The 21,935-nt window shown below is 31.9% G+C and overlaps 2 protein-coding genes across 3 annotated transcripts; both read left to right on the forward strand.

The window, feature by feature from the left end:
* Nucleotides 1-1,489: 1,489 nt before the first annotated feature.
* Nucleotides 1,490-4,314, forward strand: LOC139500764 (basic phospholipase A2 Cc2-PLA2-like). 2 transcript variants are annotated; one of them, XM_071289599.1, is made up of 5 exons: nt 1,490-1,593; nt 2,519-2,573; nt 2,952-3,099; nt 3,262-3,365; nt 4,035-4,314. In XM_071289599.1, the coding sequence occupies exons 2-5, from the start codon at nt 2,519-2,521 to the stop codon at nt 4,136-4,138; spliced, it is 411 nt and encodes a 136-aa protein (XP_071145700.1). In that variant the 5' UTR covers nt 1,490-1,593; the 3' UTR covers nt 4,139-4,314. The 2 variants fall into 2 exon arrangements, with proteins under 2 accessions (XP_071145700.1, XP_071145701.1); XM_071289600.1 differs by having other exon boundaries at nt 1,511-1,576.
* Nucleotides 4,315-17,658: 13,344 nt separating this feature from the next.
* Nucleotides 17,659-21,348, forward strand: LOC139500039 (uncharacterized). Its single transcript, XM_071288747.1, has 4 exons — nt 17,659-17,677; nt 19,027-19,122; nt 20,448-20,643; nt 21,246-21,348. The coding sequence occupies exons 2-4, from the start codon at nt 19,030-19,032 to the stop codon at nt 21,278-21,280; spliced, it is 324 nt and encodes a 107-aa protein (XP_071144848.1). The 5' UTR covers nt 17,659-17,677; nt 19,027-19,029; the 3' UTR covers nt 21,281-21,348.
* The last annotated feature ends 587 nt before the right edge of the window (nt 21,349-21,935 follow it).

Raw genomic sequence — 21,935 nt, forward strand, 5'->3', positions numbered from 1 at the left:
GGAATTAACGTCTAGTTTTAATGCATGTAGTCAAGTGCCATGATATATGAATCGTTTATATTAGAAACATTTACGTAAATATTTATAGTAGATACAATATTAAATAGCAAGAAAACTAACAACAAAACACAGTTTGTATTTGATAAACTTTCAATAAAATAGTAGTGCATATCAACTTTCATTTCTAGGATATACTTGTTTCTTTTAGTTTCATTGTACAAGTGACACAGTTTAAGCCGCAAAGGGAGTTTCAATAGAAAATTGCATTTTCTATATTTTCAGAAATACAACCGTAGACTTTTTGAACTCAAAACTGCATTAAAATCTATTCGAAAGCTTTGCTAAAATCAAAACTTGACTGGACTCATCTGACTCATTTCCCCGTTTAAACATCAGAAAATGTAGTTGTCTACATTTTACGGCCCTAATTAAGATTGAGCAGGGGTTCCCCTTTCCTGAGCCGAACTATCATGACTATGAGGGGTTGTTGGAAAAAAGAATAGTAATCCTGCTGATAATTTTGTTTTGGAAAATAAAATGATGCTAACACTTTTTTGTCGGTATGTTTAAGCTTTGATTCTGTTTTCCATTTGACAAGAGACCCCCCGTTTCTAATTTCCATGGAATTTGAAATTTTTGTATATTTGTCTTTTTTTGTCCTTCAAGAATTCAAAGTCTCCCTTGCTATAATCCCATTTTAAAATCCGTATGGAGGCTATGCTTGCTAACATATAGTACAGACTATTCATTGATTAATATTGTTATCAATTGTAAAATACTACACACCATATTGTGTTTTAAGATATGAATACACAGGCCCCGTCCAAGTGTCTTTCAAAGAACCCCTTAATAAACCTAAATGGACGATCCATCAAAATACGTTAAACAAAATTGACAAAGGCTAACAAACTGTACATTTGATAATCGATTATGTAGAACGGACGAGTTATGGTGCGAAAAGTTACAACAATAAAGATATTTAAGAAGAACAAGAATATCATCTACCATTGTAAAAATAAGAATAGAAATGATAATGATGGATTGCTTATTGTCTTCTTTATTTAACAGATAATAGATATTATTCAAATAACTGTTTAGAAGAAAATGAAAACAGATTAACCTGAAAATTTTAATCCTAGATCTTCTGAAATGTTTAATTTGTAACAATACACCACATTCATTAGGTAAATATCTTAACGAGTAATACATTTTAATATCTAACCCGTTAGACAATTAGCTACTTTTAATACCAAAAGAATTTGAAACCGTAAATAAATGTAACACATGGTGGCACCATTTGTTATTAAAAAAATATACAATTTTCCATGAATTTGTCATCAATGTTTTTAAATTATTTACCTATAGTTGAAATAATATTATGTTTTTGGTAATAGTAGACTGTGTGTGGGTTATTTTGGCATCTATTTGAAAAGTATTACTTTCACATTCTTTGAATATGATATATTTTTGTTTTTGTTTTTGTTTCTTCAATCAATAGTTAAGTTTAAAGTTAACGAATAAATGAAAAAACGAACATTGTGGTAAGTTTTTATTTGGATTTCTATAGATCGAAAAGGTTAGAAATATTTCAAGGTAACATTCTAATTTATTAATTTCTTGATCAGTAGTAATAAGAAATATCTAATGTTAAAATTAAACATTTTTCTTCTATTTCATTATAAGGCAATTATTCATTATTAGGTGGCCTCTATGAGTCTGATAAATTGAATATGGATTGAGTAATTAGAAAAAAATGTTATGAATCCATAATTCCGTACATACAATCGGTATACAATACATGAAAAAGAACTATACCTTGATAGCATTATAATGACCCCCCTAAAATGATTTAAAAACAAATGCCTAACATTTGATCATCTTGTTTAAGTAAACTGCATGGTGATTTGATAAAGGTGAGTTATAGTGAAATATTAATATTTTTTTTTATTTATTATAATTTTCATAGTATAATTTACCAAAAACATATTTCATGACAACCTGAAAGGTTAACTGCGATATAAAAAAGTATCAGTTATTTTTTAGGCCAGCAGTAGGTACGTGTTAAGGATAGCCTGTTTGATAGTTATGAATTCACAAAAAAAAAAAACTATACGCAATCAAATTTGCGACGATGAGACCGAAGAATATTTATAAATTCATTCTGCAATAGTTTTGAATTAATTGCATCCATTCTTCATGGTATCGTTCTAGTGTCTTTGTTTAAACTTATAAATACAGAATGATTTAAACTACTTTTGACTGCTGCTAATGTACGAATAGTTAAAATCCTATACGTCGAAGAATTTCACAGGAACAAATAATACATTTTCAAACAGACAATATCTATAAAGTAAGTTAATCGCCCCTGGTATAGATCATGTGTCAATGAATTTATAAGAAAAAGATTAGTACAGATCTGCCAAGGCTGCATATTTCCTCAAAGAACAATTTGATAAAAAGATGAAAATGAAAATGAACAAAGATTTTATACAATAGCATGGATTTTGTCAAATTTCAGATGAATTTTCTATTTACCTGTCTTATTGCCTGTACCGTATGCTCATATATTGCGGGTAAGTATACGATAAAGTATATGTTTAGTTCTGTTATTATCATACCTTTATTTTGATGAAATAGAAACTCGAGATGATTGGATTACAAATATAATCTAACATAAGCGGGTCACGACAGCTTAATAGTAATAAAAACATCTACTCATGTCCAGTCATTTGCAATAATTCGAGGTGTATGATGTAATTTTACGAAGCCAATCAGGGGTCTTAAAAGTTTGCTCATATATTTTGTGACGAAACAACTGCTACAAGGACGTGCAAACATTTGCAAAGTTTAAATTAAATTTATTCCCTAGTTATTGCATCCTATAACTAACTCTTAATCATTTATTATAATAAGGGAAACATGTATAAATTATATAATTGTATATGTAACAGTCGGTTCTCTCATCGAGAAGAGAAATTTAGTGCATCTCCGAAATCAGATAAAGCACGTGTTTGGATCTAGAAGAGTTGGGGAACTGAATGGTTATGGGTGTTATTGTGGCTGGGGAGGAAGTGGTACACCGGTAGATGGCGTTGATAGGTAAATATATCATACTTATAGGATAGCTCATATAGTCGCAGAATGATTTTGTTCCATTTATAAAAATTCATCAGTTTTCTTTGGATCGAATCGCCTAAAAATGTTAAAGTGTTTGCTTAAATTTATTGTTTTCAGGACGAAGTAATATTTTTTTATATTTAGATGTTGTCAAGCTCACGATCGTTGCTATGGCCGACATTCTAGGTGCTCACCAAAATGGAATATCTACTCGTACTCATTCCAGGGGAATACAATGATATGTAAAGGTAAATCGTCACTTCTGTGTTTTATAATAAGACTCGAGAAAATAAAATTATTTGATTAAACAAAAAGATTCTAACAGTACGGGAAGTTGAAACTATTTGAATTGAAATTATTTGCTATTTTTTTTATAATTTCAAAGAACTGTTCATTTTTGCACCCAATTAGAATAACAAACAGAAACACTCATTTCTTAATCAAAGTGCCTACAGCAAAATTATTTTTTATAAATTTAAAACGATCAATTGCAAATCACAGTCTTTAATAATCATTTTGATATTTTAATTTCTTTATGAATTGAATTTTTTTTTAAATCAGCTCCATGAGGAAAAGGAACTGGGTTTACTAATCTAATTTGTCGACTGAGATTTTGTGAACTTTGTTTAAAAGATTAAGGATAAAAGATCAGGTAAAAAGTCCACCTTTGAGTAGACGCAGCTGTCTGCCATTTTTTTTTTTTTTATTATTAATTATTAGTTAATAATGTACGTAACGGCTATAGTATTGAGTCACTTTGTCCAGGTTATATTTGAAAATTGTTAAAAACGGGAATAACAACTTGCTACTGATTATTATTTGAATGTTACTCCTGTATAAACAATTGACAAGGATGATTTAAAAACATACATGGGTTTCATATTGAAATTCTCAGATCTACTTTCGTTTCTTTTTAGATAAATCTGGATCGTGTGACCGAAATGTCTGTATCTGCGACCGGGATTTTATTCACTGCCTGCGAAGGAATACGTTTAACCGTAGTAATATGGATCGATGCTGAAAATGACGTTGATTTAAAATTCTTCTAATAAAAATATAATAAACAATATTTTTAATTGTATTGTTGAAGGTAGACCTTTGATAGTTCCTGTTTCGCATGTTTACTCTTTTTATAAATGCAGGACGATTTTACTCTGAACTTATTGTACATACATTATAATAAATATATCTGACGACTGTTTGTTGTACTGTACATATCTATTGGTCGGTGTGTTGTGCCGTTGTTGTCTAATTGATGTTTATTACATCAGTTCACAATTTGTGTTTTCTTTTCGGCTAAAAGCATAATACATAATAGATTTTATAATATTCATGTTCTTCTTTCATAGGCATGGTATGTGGTGGTGTTAAACTAGTGTTATGTAAACATTTACAACCCCCACCCCACACTACTTCATCACCTCTCCACATAACATATCTACACTATATAACATGTAGGATAAACGCACACATGTTATCCTGCAATTCTTTTTTGTTTGTTTTTGCATTTGTGTTGTTGGGTTGTTGTCTAATTAACGTTTATAATATTTGTCGATTTGTCATTTACTATTTATACCCCTTCATAGTTCATAAGTTATGATACATGATGCTAACCTTTCCATTTGTTTTAGTTCGTTGGATTCCGATTGTTTCACTACGTTAGTATATGATTGAGAAACTTTCAATAAAATTATGTTGTCTTTGTGATATCTCGTATAGTTATAGTTGATGTGTTTCCCTCGTTTTTAGTTTGTAACCCAGATTTGTTTTCTCTCAGTCGATTTATGACTTTTAAACAGCAGTTTACTACTGTTGCCTTTATTTAAGTCAGTTTTGAAATATATCGAGAAGAAATATAAGAACGGTTGACATATATAGAAATCAGGAGATGTGATATGATTTTCCTTTACACAACTATCCACTAAAGTTCAAATGAAGTGGATGTAAGCAGTTATAGCCATCCTTACGACCTTCAACAATGCATAATATGAACATCGCATAATCGGCTATAAAAGGCCCGACAAGAAAAACACTTTGCAATTTAAATGAGGAAACTAACAGCCTAATTCATAACAAAACTATTTATAACAAAAACAAATATGACAGACATCCACTGATCTACAGGGACAGTTAGGCATTCACTTTTTATGGTTAAAATATGGTATAGATTGAAATGAAATAAAACAAAATATAACATGTATGCACATAAGGAGATGTGTTATGAATACCCTTTAGACAGTTGTCCGCAAATGATCAAATGAAGTGGACGTAAGCAATTAACGCCAACTGTATGTACGGCTTTCAATAATGAGAAAAACCAATACCGTGTAGCGCCGACCACAATAAATGCGTAACGAACCAATTGAGAAAATGACGGCCTAAATAATTACAAAACAAAACAATACGGAACACAAATATGACAGACATGAACCAACGAAAACCACTGAACTACAAGCTGCTAACTTGAGACATGCACGTACAGAAAGTAGTGGGGTTAAACATGTTTGTGAGCGCTCAACCCTCTCATTCACCGGGGACATCACTTGGTTGAAAAGGGCTCAATTCGTTGTAGAAGTACTGAAAGAAAACCATTTAAAAAAACACCAGTAACAGCTTCATAAATAGCACATGACGTCTTGAAGTATAGATTCTAGATACTGACGTTGTTTATCATCTTATGAAACTTGTTATAGTATTTTTAAAGTTGTCTTCATGAATATTATTTAGCCTATATTTGCCGTGACTAGGTACTCTTTGTTTTGTTCACACAACGTTTCAATATAGTAAATGTTTATGAGACTGCTATACAAGAGAGAGATTTAGCTAGCTATAAAACCTGCTTTAATCCACCATTGTCTACAAAAGACAAAGCCTGTACCAAGTCAGGAATATGACTGTTGTTATTCATTCGTTAGGTGTGTTTCAGCTTTTGATTTTGTCTTTTGAGTGGAGAGCTTCCCGTTTCGAATTTTCCTCGGCGTTCAGTATTTTTGTCATTTAATTCTTTGAAAAATTAAAACTAAAACGTCACTTTATTTTGTATATTGCATTTTGTAAAAAAACAAGTCATTATTCTTGCATTGTTTTATATTGTTCAGTGTTTTTCAAAATAAATGTATGCATCCACCAATTCATTTACAGTGTGTATGTGTCTTTTGATTTTGCTAAGGGATTAAGGACTTTCGTTTTGATTTATCCTCGATGTTTGATATTTTTGTTAAATTAGGTTTTTCTTTGAATATCAGAGGTAAAGTCAATAGTTGGGCGATTTCTATGTTCGATTGTAGTAAGCGTCCTTCATCTCCCATAAGTTTCTCTATGTTTTGTTCCTATAACACATTTAGAGTCTTTAATTTATTCCAAGCACATATCAAACACAGGTAATTCTCCCTGAAAACAAGTGCCTGTGATTTTAAATTGTTAAATTTACAATATTTAACGCGCGTCTCGCGTACTAAATTATAATCCTGGTACCTTTGATAACTTTTACACCACTGGGTCGATGCCACTGCTGGTGGACGTTTCGTCCCCGAGGGTATCACCAGCCCAGTAGTGAACACTTCGGTGTTGACATGAATATCAATAATGAGGTAATTTTTATAAATTATCTGTTTACAAAACTTTGAATTTTTCGAAAACTAAGGATTTTTTTATCCCAGGCATAGATTACTTAAGCCGTATTTGGCACAACTTTTTGGAATTTTGGATCCTCAATGCTCTTCAACTATTTACCTGTTTGGCTTTACAAATATTTTGATATGAGCGTCACTGATGAGTCTTATGTAGATGAAACGCGCGTCTGGCGTACTAAATTATAATCCTGGTACCTTTGATAACTTTTTAATGTGTATACTTTACACTAGAAGTGTAGCCGTAATAAAAAAAAATTAAATTAAACAATACAAACAATAATTGTAAAAAAATAAGATGTGAGACAACTCTTCACAAGAGACCAAATGACTCAGAAATTAACAATTATAGGTTACCGTGCGGCAGTCAACAATGAACAAAGCCTAAACCGCATAATCAGCTATAAAAGGCCTCGAAATTACATTGTGAAACCATTTAAACGAGTAAACGAACGGCTTAACTTATGTACATAAAATGATCGAAAAACAAATATGTTACACATAAACCAGCGACAAACATTGTATATTGGTTACTGTGTAAATAAAACCAAATAACATATAGTATATAAATGTTTCATCAAATGTCATATTTCAAGCCAAAACAACAGCTTGTGGCGATACCAAAAGATATTTAAAACTGTGTATAATGTAACACATACTTACTGCGCTAATGTCATCAACATAGCATATTATTTTTCTGTGAAATCTTCATTAGGATATTGGGTTTATTTGTCACTTGAATTTTAATTCTATTGATTATTGTAGATTGTTTTGTTATTTGATATTTGTTAAAATAAAGTGTACAAACATGTTATTATGGCATGGCAAATTTGTAATATTCACTAAAAAATTATTGAATATTCTAAAAGAGTTTGTTAAATCGAATATATGTTCATAAAAAATATATATTGAAATAATATATCTATGTGTTCATGAAACAAAATATATATAAGCTCAAAAACTAATAATTTTTCATAAGAAGTAAACATTTGTTCATAAAAATAATGAGTTGCTCATTAAAATATTATCAATATCACAGGATTAAACGACGTTTAAAAGGAATTTTTGGGTGTATAAACTGGACCATTTGACTGACCATTTTGACTTAGCAATTTTTTTTGTAATGTGTTTATTGGGAAAGAACTACATGTATATTAACAATATTAAATAAGTTCATAGTACATCAGCAAAATCGAGACAAGTGCATAAAGTTGATATTTTGAATCCTTCTATAAACATATAATAATTATTAATAATAATTAAAAAAAAAATAGAAAATCTTAATCTGAGGTAGCATGGATTGGGTAGATATTTGTATACGTGAAAGTTAACTTATAAAATCATTTTATTAGTTGGAGCCAGGGGTTCCAGCAGGTGTACGCTCTTTGCAGTGGTTTATTTTATAAAATATTATTTTTTTCAATAAACAAATTTTCTTTAAGATAATTTTTTAAGGCTACACTATTTACTTGTCCACATTGCATTTTTGTTTTGTATATATAGTATTTAGTTAATTGTATTATGAGATTTCTTATGTAGTTTTTTTTCTGTTTTTTCTAATATCCCAAATAAGACAATATCTAAATTAAGTGGTAGTTTAATTTGGACTTTTGAATATATCCATTTATTAAGTTCTTCCCAAACATCAAAAACGTTTGGACATGTCCAGAATATGTGTTCAATAGTTTCTATTGAGTGCGAACAGAAAGTGCATTTATTGTTTTGTGTGACTTTAATTTTGTAGAGTAATTTATTAGTTCCCAAAATTCTGTGATTAATCCTATATTGGAGCCACTGTAATTTTGAGTTTTTAGTAATGTAAAACGGAAGTCTGTATATTTTATTCCAAATAATATTATGTCTATTCAAGATTAAGGACCACTTTTCCTGTGATGTGATGTGATGTGATATTTGTTATTTTTTTCTTAGCAAATTATAACAAAAATAGTTTTGAGAAATTTTCACATGCATGTACTTAAATATATACCATTTTTTGGATAGTGGAATAAAATCATTCAGAAAAAAATCATTAAGATAGAGATACCTCTGGTAAAGTTGTTCACAATATGTGTGGATGTGTCTTTTGCAAAGGTATTTTTGTGATTTGACTTTTTCTTTACATCAGGTCAATGATTAGACGATTTTAATTTTCCATTGTTATAAATGTCCAACATCTGCCACAAGTTTCTCTATGGTTTGTCGTATAACACATTTGCAATCTTTATTTTAGTTCTTACACATATCAAACACACGCACTTGTCTCTGAAAACACGTTTTAACTTAAATTATAGAGTTTTGTTTCCAGAGAAAAGTACTGTGATTTCAAATTGTGAAATTGAGAAGATACTAATTTATATACTTAACACTAGGAGTCTAGCTTACAGTAGCCGTAATACATATTGTAAAGTTGAAATAGTACAAACGATAATTCTATATTCTTGATATTGGTTAATTTGTATATTTTAACTTAATGCTATATATAAATGTTTGATCAAATGTCATATTTCAAGCCAAAACAACAGCTTGTGGTGATACTAAAAGATATTTAAAACTGTGAATAATGTTACCTGCTAACTTTTACTCCGAAAATGTCATCAAAATGACATAATATTTTTCTCTGAAATCTACATCAGTATATTTTGGGTTTATTCTAAACATGAATTTTAATTCTATTGAACTCTTTGTAATTGTAGATAGATATAGGAAGATATGGTGTGAGTGCCAATGAGACAACTCTCCATCCAAATAACAATTTATAAAAGTAAACCATTATAGGAAAAATATACGGCCTTCAACACGGAGCCTTGATTCACACCTAACAACAAGCTTTAAAGGGCCCTAAAATTACTAGTGTAAAACCATTCAAACGGGAAAACCAAGGGTCTAATCTACATAAAAAAAAACGACAAACGAGAAACATGTATAAATTACATAAACAAACGCCAACTACTGTACATCAGATTCCTGACTTAGGACAGGTGCAAACATTTGCAGCGGAATTAAACGTTTTAATGGTACCCAACCTTCTCCCTGTTTCTGAAAAAATAGCATAAGATCACAACCTATGAAAACAAACGATAAAATATCAATTGGCAGGCTTAACTCAATCAAAAAATGTAAATTAACACACTATGAACGAATAAATTTGATCTGCGATATCTGAATGCAAATGCACAGTTAATAAAATATTAGGGACACACATTCAACGCCAAAAAGCAAACAAACAAGTCAAAACAAAGCCGTTGCAAGACACCACTGTGAAATATTTAACCCTTCAAAAATAATCACTTTTGAAAAAAAAAATAACGGTTTTAATAATACAAGTAAATCTTGAAGTTTATACAAATGTAGAATGAAAAAGTGAAAATTAGAAGATATTCCAAATAATCAAACGTGTATATAGACAAGATCCATATTAATATAAAATAACAAAAAAGTATTATAAACAGTATCAACAGGTCGAATTAACAAGAACATACGATTTGAGAGTACTCGCAGTTACTGACAGCTAGTTAAAAGCCAAAAACAATTAATAATAAAAAATCATGCATCAGAGACTAAAATGAACTAAAACACATCCAAGAGATTTAGTATTTTAACGTCATGAACAGTCAGAGAAGACATGACTTGTGCAATGCCAAAAATAAATGTATCGATAGGTAGTAGCGACTTCTACAGAGATACAAATTAGCGTGTTTGTGTCTGTGTCTTTATACATCCCGCCTCAAAAGAAGTTTTAGTTATGTTTTAATTTGGTAATGACAAAATCGATATTAATGTCAATGAAAACTAAATTCAGAGATCTAATTAAAATATTGGTACGATAACCCTTACTATAAGTTTATTCAAAGGTTCGATGAGTTTACACGGATCACATAGTGATTTCATCGCTTTAAGTACAATATTACCGTAAAATTTAGGATGTGAAATACCATTTTTACATAAGTATTCTACAGGTGCAGCCAAATTTACTAATCAAATCTTTGTTTTTATGAAAAAAGTTTAGTAAAAGTTTTAAGTAATTTATGGTAACGAAATCCCTGACACAATAATTTCCCAGTGATGCATTGATTACGTTTGTTAAAATCTATCAGATCAGAACACCTACGGGCAAACCAAACGAGTTGGGATATATAAACACCGTATGGTATGATGGAGCCAAAGGCACATCGCCGTCTAAAAAGAAAAATTAACAATAGGAAATGAAAAATCGTCTCTTTTGTCGTAAATTTTAGAATGAAGAAAAGGACAACTGCTGCTGGATTATTCAACGAAAAAATATCATCCAGATAACGGTAGGTATTTTTGAATGTATCAACCAAATATAACAATGATGGGTCTTTACTGAGTTTGGTCATAAACTGAGATTCATTGCAATATAGAAATAAATCTGCTATTAAAGGGGCACAGTTAGTGCCCTTAGGAATACCTACTACCTGACGATACTCTTTATCGCCGAAACGTACATAAATATTATCTAGTAGAAAATTTAAAGCTTCAATCATATCCTCACATTTCCAGTAAGTATATCTAGCATACTTTCCTTTTTCGTTACAGCAAATAAAATTTCAATGAGATTTTTCGACTGTTTTGAAATTTGATATTCGTTAGATAAATGATCTGTACAAACAGTTTTATGGAGTGTCAAACGTTCTTTTATTCACAACGTAAAATCGAGTGTATTTTTATAGAGATATTTATATTTATAGAATCAATCTATTTGGTCATGACATAGAATATATATATGCATAACACATAAATAAATTGTTCGAAAAAAAAAATTGTTCTTAAAATATATAAATGTTCATCAAAATAAATAAATGCGTATAAAATTAAAAGAAATATGTGTTTATAGAACTAATTAATTTGTCATCAAATAGCAAAATGTATACATACAGGGTTCAATACTATAGGATTTAATGACTTTTTAAAGGATTTTATTGGTTTATAAACTAGACCATTTAACTGATCATTTTGACTTAGCAAATTATACAACAAAAAATATACAAATTGGAGAAATTCTTCATGTAGTTAATTTTCTGTTGTAGTGGAATAAAATCGTACAGAAAAAAAACCATTAACATCGTGAAAATTCTGTTGAAGATATACACAGTGAAGATATTCAGCTTACAGATTGTATATTGCATTGTCTATTGTTAATGGTCATTTGATGAACTTAATATTTCTTTGATAACTATATGCTTAGATTGAATTCTATCATCAGTATTGTTTTGGTGTTAATCTAACAGGGGTAAAAAAAGATCGAATGAGAGCCAATAAATATATTCAGGATTAAGCTGGATAACATTGAGACTTTTTATATTTCATCAACGCGGCTTTTCAGTGGGTGTAGGTGTTACAAATTATAATAATAATCTAGGAGTATAATTTTATATTAATAATTTGCATATTTGAACTTTTATTTTGAAGAGGATGATTGATAGGCTGTCTCTTTATCTTCAGATAATTGTAGACAGATTATGCGAAGAGGGTACTGAACGGTCGTGTTACCATACCATGGAGGAGTTGTAGAATGTAATGTCCAATTAGATGGTCAATTTAGGATAATTTATAGTCAAATGAGTCTAATTAAAGCATATTATATTAAAATGTCATCATTGCTTGCTTGCATAATTTCATTCGGCCTCATTTTTGACATTTGACATTTTGACAATAACAAGTACATTTTGTTTATTTTATTTTTATACATCCCGTAAAGTTATCATATGTAAACATTTGTGAGCCTCTACTTACAATCTTTAAAATGAATAAATAAAAAATCAAATGTTAGTGAATACATTCAACATTATAAAGCACTTCCAAAGAAACTGTCACTTGGATAATGAAACGGGATAGATGAAGCTTAGTCCGGACGATCGGTGAAAAAATTGCTCAAATAATGAGGAAAGCACCAGTTTTTGCATGATGGTACATTTTTGTGTACTGAGCAATATTAGCTATGGACCCACCCTCAAAATTCAATATGGCGGCTTATTTCAAGATGGCTGCCGTACGTTCTAAAATATTTTCCAGTATTACACAAACCACAGTGGATTTGATGCTGGAAGCACAAAAATCAACATATTTGAATGACTTGGTGTACTTAGCATTCCAAGATTTTGTTTTGATCTATCTTTGAAATACAAAATGGCGGCTATTTTCAAAATGGCCGCCTTAAAAAGGAGCAAATATTCATTATTGAGAATTGACCTGAATATAAGCATTTTATTGATATAAAGTGTCATTTAGTATCTGTCCTTTTTTGATTTTGCCTTGCTTGTCATTTCATACATAAAGTAGTAGCCTTCATAAAAAGCTGCAGTAGCAGCTTTCATTAAAAGCTGCACTATTTGTTGTCTTGGGTCACACATAAAAGCTGGGATTTGAGATATCAAACTGTGAATTGAGAATCATTTAAACACATATCAGTGAAATGGCAGCAATTGGGGACAACAAGGACAAGAACATTGAAATGGCAGAAAATTAATCACTTGGGGATATGGAGAAACCCACAGCTGAACTCGGACACTTTAACAGAGGACAGCTCAGAAATGACTATTAAACAATTGTACCAAGAATTTGAAGCAGGTAGTAAATTTAATGCCCAAAGAACAGCTGAGATTACCGCAATATAAAACAGAGCGAATCATCGCGAATTGATAAAATATGTGTTGGTCTCATTACGATTCAAGCTGAACAGAAAGAGGCAATGTATATTAATAACGAACAGATGAGAGCAATATCTCAGCAACTTCAGCAGTCTGAAGACAGGATAGACCACAATAATTGCTTGGCGGAATTGATGGTCAGACCAATAAGATATTCAATGCTGTTGTGAGACGAATGGACAAGCTGACAACACCTGAGGAAGTAGACACAGTTCAATTTAAAAGTGCATTTGAACAGCAGGGTACCCTCCAAAAACTGGCATCTGTTGTAAATGAATTAGTGGACAATCGAAATAAAAAAGTTAAAATTCCTGCAATGGACACATCATCTAAGCCAAAAATTGACCTTAGCCAGTACAACGCAAGTTTACCAAAAGTACACAACAAAATCCATGCCTTGGGTCTTTCCCCAATTATAATTCGCATGAACCAGCAACCGCGCCAACTCTGTTGAAGGTGTCTTCACCTTAAGTCAAAAGTCCTATGTCAGGGTTTTTGGCCCTGCATGAAACAGTTCAAATTATTCAACAACAACCTCCAATTAAGAACATACTAAAACCCTCTAGTACTTATCAAGGATACCAGCAACAGGCTTATGTGTCGTCTTACGCACACTTACCATCTACTATGAGTCAATAATATTTAGTTCAGAGCAGCACACCATTACAGAAACAATTGAATGCAAGAGGATTCTATCAAGTTTCTCCAATGCTAAATGCAGTTCCTACTTACGGTATCAACCTGTCGAGTCAATGGCAAATCCCACATTTATCACTCCTATTATGACAACCTCGTCAGCTCCTGGAACTCTAACAGGCTTCCCATAACAGCAAGCTGACTCCACTGGCCGGTCCAGGAAAGGGCAGAGGAAACCAAAAGAGTGTGGCAACACCTCTTCTTCAGACTCCTCATTGGAGAGAGAATATACCCGATGGCAAGAAAATCTTGGTGCAAGGGACCGGAGACGAAGCCCACAGCTCCCAAAAATTAAAAAAACTCAATTGGAGAGGATCCATGACTTGGGAGGCGTTCATTTACCAATTTGAACGATTTGCCGGTAGATGACAATGGGAAAACAGAAAAATGTGTGTAGGCCCCATATTGCAGGCCGATGTTGGCTTTGAGTACGCTCGCACAGATGATGATTCCAAGGCCTTAAAAAAGCATTCATTTGGAGCAGCGCTTCAGCAAGAAAGACGATCAAACCAGATTGGAACCGAAGCATTCCGTCGAGAATGTAAAGACAAAGATTCTTCAAGGCATGTAATAAAGAGGAACCCAGAAAATTTCAACAAGGCGTTGAATCAACTAACAACCTCAATAGCAAACCAGATTGCGATATATGAATCAAAAAGTGCCAATTATAACCATCGACAAGTCTACTTTGCTGATGGCGCAGTATCACCGACCGATAAAGGAAATATGAGCAGACCTTTGGATAATGAGGGGCATAACCTCGCACAAATTGTCACAAAACTAGCTGATATTATGCTAATCTATCAACTAATCAGCATAGCCGTGGATTGGCCGATCAGTATAACCTCGGATCTTCTGATCAAATATAATCATGGAAGATCACCAGTTCAATGGAAGATCACCTGATCAATATACACATGGAGGATCTCCTGAGCAATACATTTGCGGTAGATCGCCTGATAGAATACACCCAAGCTTAATGCCTATCGATCAGCAACACCCCCACTAATAGTCCCTAAAGACAACGGTTAGCATCTCCACGGACAAACTCCAGAAATCCCGGTTATTTCAGACAACGATCACCTTCACAAGGATACGGAACAAATCAAAGTGCTCTTCCAACAATGGAGTCTTTAAACAGCAAAGGGTCGGGCCAGTAGGCCAACGCACGATTCCAAAGTCCATTGGCCATGAAACATCACCTCATCACAAAATCGAACAGAGGCCCACGGCCTCGTCCGATATTGTCATCAGACGAACCATTTGAAAGAGCTTAGCAGAACGAGGTACTATACAAGACCAGAATGTGAGCATGATTGTGAACACTGCTGCAATGATAACATTAGTAAATGAGAAATTAATTCCGGCAGAAAATGGAGATTTTGACATTAATAGAGTAAACACACGATGTTATACTTAGGCTAGATATTTTGGACATACTGAGCGCAGTGATAAACCTGAGTACTCCCACAATTACCATCAACAATAAAGTGATAAATGCGGCATTTGTTAACGGTGGAAACGAGATTTCAACTCAGCAAGTTTGCATAAAACGAACCATCACAGTTCCACCAAACTCAGAAATGACTGTTACCATTAAAACTAATAAAAGTGCTGATCAGGAGTGCATTTTAGGACCATGCTCCCTGAATAGTTGCGAATTGGTTTCGCACGTCGTTGGAAAAGGAAATAGTAGCCCCTTAACCATTTTAAATGATGGGAATCGCCTATTCCGCCTGAAGAAAGGTACACCTATTGATAACATAGAAAAATTTGACGATGTAGTGCGTACGGCAGATGAAAACGCGATAAGTGACGTAAACCGGTACATTGAAGAGACACGAGACAGGGTGCCCTCGGCACTGCCTCAAAGTTCAGATGAGTTATCGACTATTCCACCACATTTAACCGACCTATATTGACGTTCAATCAACTCGTTTCAACCTATTTCATTCCAACCATTAAAACTGAAAGCGTTTAAAGAATAACATGTAACATATTGATTAACATTTTGAATTTCACTATTTATTTTTGTATGTGCAGCCATATTTGCAAATGTATGTGTAATAGAAATAACCAAATTAATTTTTTTTATTTTTTAAAAATTAATTGATAACAAATTCAAGAACATGAAGTCCATTTTTGAAGAATCATAACTTTAATTTCCGAAATTATATAGAATACCTTTAGGACAATCTTGATTTTTATACCGTTTTTCCGCCATCTTGAAAATGGCAGCCATATTGGATTTTTCAGAGTGGGTCCATAGCTGAAATCAAAGGGTATATAACCAATAACTACTATGCAAAGTTTCATGCTTTCCTCATCAAGTGAACAATTCTGCTCTATATCTGCACCAATCGGCCGGACTAGCTACACTTATTCGCAAATTAAAAAAAATCCTTCAAAATTGAGATTGATGATAGTGGAGGCGGTGGATGGAGGTTAACAGAAGGAGAAAAAGGCCAAAAAATAAAGAGTAGATAATAATGAGGTGCTAACATATAAAGAATAGAAAATAATGGATAAAAAGCTTCAAGAATAGAAAAAAAGGAAAAACAACGAAATAAAAAAAACCCATCCAGACTCTCATATCTATAAACGTTTTAAGATTATTCATTGTCTTTGGAATGTTTGTTTTTGTTTTTGTTTTAATTTAACTAATCAAAATCATGTATGCCTTCTTTGGGCATGTGTCTTCTATATGTCTGAAAGTAGATTTTCTCAAATATCAAAACTAATGGTTGAGTATTTGTTTCTTACATTTGTTCTGTCCTTTTTTTTCAACTTTGCCACAAAATGGGAGGTATCTCAGATATAAGGGAAGATAACTCAGATATTAGGCGAAATAATTTAGATAAAGTGGTTTTTGTAAAATAATGTGTTGTGAATTTACCTCTATTGTAATGAAGCATGACAACTAAACAAGTAACCCTATTTTCCCCTTTTCTTATCGGAAAGCATCCTATAAATAAAGGCAACAGTAGTATACCGCTGTTCAAACTCATAAATCCATGGACAAAAAACAAAATCGGGGTAACAAACTAAAACTGACGAAAACGCATAAATATAAGAGGAGAACAACGACACAACACTACAATAGCTATCTTTTCATATTTTAACTTTGAATTCTAAGCTGCAGTTTTCATTTTTATCTATAAAAAAAATCTTTACAAAAGCTGACAATTTTCCACGATCCGAAGCAAGAAAAAAAACCCCAGTGACTCATACCTTTTACTATATTTTGAAAAAGACATGATATTTACTACATTTCGACGATATGTAAAAATCATTGCTCATCAAAAAATTAAATGCTTGTAATTTGTGATGAACTTTTATATTTGGGTTAATGTGACGAATTATAACATTTATTTTCAAATTTTGGAATAATGACATTTAACAGAAAAAGTCATTTAAAAGTAATTTTCTCCATTATTAGATATAATGACAGTCCACCTCCACTTTTGGCAATGTATATAAACTTGGGGTGGCTGCTGATCTTCAATACAGGGATAAAGTGACATATACCAACATCAAAGATCTACAGACAGAGCAACATTCGACAAGGTATTTAATATTTTATTTTTTTTATCATATGTACACTTTAGCATTGATTGCTGTTAATTTCTATTTTCATTATTTTATTACAACTGACAGCAAGTACCTTCGTACAACGTTGCAGGTAACTAGAACAAATGTTGCTGGTTAAGTCAACATTATAATCATCATATTTTAACAATCTTGCACAGTCCAATGATATCGAACTGGGGCCAGTTTCACGAAGCTGTCTTAGGACTAAGACATGTCTTAGGATGGTCTTATGACATATCTTAGTCCTAAGTGGGTTTCACAAAGTGGTCCTAACTTAGGACATCTCTTAAAGTTGGTCATAAAATTAGGACTACTCGAGAGGTGTCTTATGATGGTCTTAGGATAGTCATACTTTTATTTATATAATTTAAACTTATTTTCTATATTAATTTTGCAAATTATTTATCTATTATCTAATTAGAAAATCACCCTTTACGGCTGTTAATTAATTCTTTATAGGTTGACGAATTATCAACAATGATTCATCAATAAAAAAACATTCGATATAAGTTTAGAAATAATGCACGATTTTATCCGTTAACCTAATTCATTTACTGTAACCGATACAATGACAAAATGAATTCAACTCACTTTTACCCACAAAAAAAAAGATCATCACTTTATAAATTAATTTTCCTCAAATATGTTTTTGAATTTTTGTAAATTGGTGCATTATTAATCGATTATTTCTATATATTACAAGTTACTTTTTTATATTAGTTTTACACGTTATCTAATGATGGAATACGTTTAGTAATTTATGGGAACCACATACTACATTTACATGAATGGTTCAATAAATCCATGTTAATATTTGAAAATTTAAAGAACTTGCGACATGGTTAGGATATCTTGGCTAAGATCATCCTAAGACATCTTCAAGACGAGGTCTGAGATATGTCCTAGGATAGTCATAAGAGGATCATAAGACATGTCCTAAGACATATCTTAGGACAAGTCTTAGGATAGCTTTGTGAAACCGGCCCCTGGTCTTTATAAACTGTTGAAGACAATCATTTTATTACCTTGTTTGTTATCGCACGAAAACATGACAGTTGCTACATGTGGAGCAGGATCTGGTCACCCATATGGAGCAACTGCTCAGTCTTTAATTTTTTATGTTGTGTTTTGTTACTGTTGTTTGTCTGTTTTCTTTTGTATTTTTGTTTTTTCGACAAGGCGTTCTTGGACTATTTTTGATTAATGACACTGCGGTTCCCTTTGATACCTACCCTTCGACTGAATTAAACAAAGATGAGATCATTTGTATCTTATGATCACTTAACATACCTTCTTATCTATATTCTTTCACCTTGTATTTTCAGAAAATGAAAACACTTTTAGTTTTTGCGACACTTGTGATAGTGGGACACTGCCTACTGGAAGATATTTTGGGGAACATACCGGAAAATAAAAAATCGGTAAGTAGCATATATAACACACGACAGATCGGTCATATATTGACCACTAACAGATTTGAATGTGACACACAAACATTAACAATCAATCAATCAATCAGTAACATGATTTGCCAAAAAAGATCAGATACGGAAATAAGTATACACTCAAAATATGGATCGTTTAGTTACACACATAAAAAACCAAGCACTCGATCTAAACTATAACGAAAACTAACAGATCTATAAGCACAAAACGCACCTTCAACAGATTTTGTTGTAGTTTATCGTTTTAGATTTATCTGATTTCTTGATTAATGGAATGGTGATGTATAGTAGAAAATATGTCTTATTTGCTGAATTGATAAATAAAAAAGTAGTTCTGTGCGAGTTTTGGCAGCCAGAGCAGATTTGTCTTCCTTTATTTCAATTTGAAAGGTCGTAAAACTATGCATTGTCAATGAAATAAAATTTGCAGTAGTTTGTGTTTGTTATTATCTACTAAATGGATACTTAGTTCATGTATTAAGTTCAATACATTATATTTGCAGTTTTCATTGTAATGTTGTCTTCCTAACATGTTTGTTATATTGAAACGTTATTTTCTTTGATAAGTTCAAACGAACATAAGATAATTAAGCGTTGTTGATTAAACAAAATATTAATGAAATGCAAATGCAGGAATGATTCACAAATTATAAAAAAGGTCTCCTGCGATGAGCATTTGTGCGAGCTTAAACACGAGTGGTGTTATAGGAACTGTTTCAACGGGTATGGATATAATTGATTACTTCGGGTGCCAATTTTTTATTGAGTGTTATTCTGAAAAATATATTTCTCGAGAACTATTAAACCAGCAGTTTAAAGACAATGAGTCCTAATAGAATGTAGTTTTGTAGAACTCTAATGACTTTTCTGCTGGTTTTGTGATTAGCTATGGAATCGAGGCTACATGACAGATCGTTACTACAACAATAAAGACAATTTGATAGAATGAGGGTTGTAGATTTTAGTTTGATATTAGAGATGAAGGAAAATTTATATTAGAATTAAATATTCCTCCTGAGTTTCAAGTACGAACCTACAAATTGTGTTTCTTGGGATTTGACTATCTTTGGTAGCAAATAGGTTTATATAAAGCATATACGAAATTGTCTTTTCATATGCCCAAATCTGCCAAAATCAATTTAAAATATTAGCACCATCAGAAATAAATTTTGACCTAATTTTTCCAGAATAAATCGACACTAATGTTTTCAAAATTAATGTTTGCTTTTTATTCTTATTATTTTATGTGTTTTTCATATAATTCAAAAATTATCACATTTGTATTTGTATTATTTATACAGCTCCGCATGAGAAGAAGTCATGAAAATACACTCAACTTTTTGTATAGGTTAGCTGATGATAATAGGAATGGCCTTTTATCAGCTTCAGAATTGGCTCAATATACAAAACCGAAAGACGGAAAGACACCAATAGAGAAGGCAAGGGAGACTGTTCGACTCTGTGATACCAATGGTGATCGCGAGTTGAGCAAAACAGGTAATTTATCGATCTATGACACAAACAAAGTTGTAAAATTTACGTCTTTTTGTATCAGGAATCTCCCATACTGCTAATACTTTAATTTGTGTTAAATTCGGATTTGCTTAAAATTTGACATTTTGTATAAACAAGTGTATATTGTTGAAGACCGTTTACCTATTGACTTGTGTCGTTTGTTTGCTGTCTCAGTTATATGTATCCAATATCTCCTTTTATCATATATAATTATCATAATAAAAAAAGATATGCAAAGGAGGAAATTTGTGTAACTCTTGAAATTCATAAAAAAGAACCCCTTCCACGCGACTTTAAAAGAATGTTAGCACACAATGTATCAAGTCACCAAACTTTTGAAGAATGTACACTTTACATACATGTAAATATGGAGTATCTATTTATACAGCTGATTTATAATTTAAAAACATTGTTGAACAAGTCTTGACAAATGATACCACAGAAAGTCTCCGAACAATGCATACATAAATACATATAGTAATACCTATGCCTATTGTATCATTTCTGAGATGATTTTGTTTAGAGAGAGGGAAAACAGAGAGTTTGAATAACTTCTACCTCTTATTTAAAATTTTCTTTTTCAGAAATGCTGACATACTTGAAAAGTTTAGAAAATTGAAGAACGAGCGACGTTACTTATTTTCAAAACAATATGATTTTTATTTCATATTAAAGATGATAACACAACATAGGTGTTTATTAAATTATAAACATTAATGCTACCAATTGCAAAAAGTTATCCAATTGTAAAAGAGAGGCGAAACGATACCAAAGGGATATTCAAACGAAAATAAACTGACAATGCCATGAAAAATAAAGAAAAATGACCAAAAGACAAACAACACCATACAAACCACAAAATAAAAAACTAAAGACTGAGCAACACAAACCCTACCAAAAACCAGGTGTTCCCAAAGGATACACAGATCTTGCTTCACATGTGCGATCCGTCGTGTTGCTTATCTAAGTACAAACCCGATGATAAATCTGATTCGTTAGATGACATTCGGGGAAAAGAAGGACGTGATAGATCGACGAAAATGAATTATGTAGCATTAACAAAATGAGATATGATATAAAAAAAGATGTGTTATGATTGCCAAATGAGACATATACTTCAATGAAACAGCAACCCAATACAAGGAAACGTACAAACATTCATCTAACAATCATCTTCCCTTCAATGTATTTATTGTAATACAAAACGTACTTTAATGTATAAAAAGAGATGCCGCGTGCACGAAGTGTGCTACTGGTGAACCATGATCTACTTT

This window comes from Mytilus edulis, chromosome 13 (genome assembly GCF_963676685.1).
Source record: "Mytilus edulis chromosome 13, xbMytEdul2.2, whole genome shotgun sequence".
Classification (NCBI taxonomy): domain Eukaryota; kingdom Metazoa; phylum Mollusca; class Bivalvia; order Mytilida; family Mytilidae; genus Mytilus; species Mytilus edulis.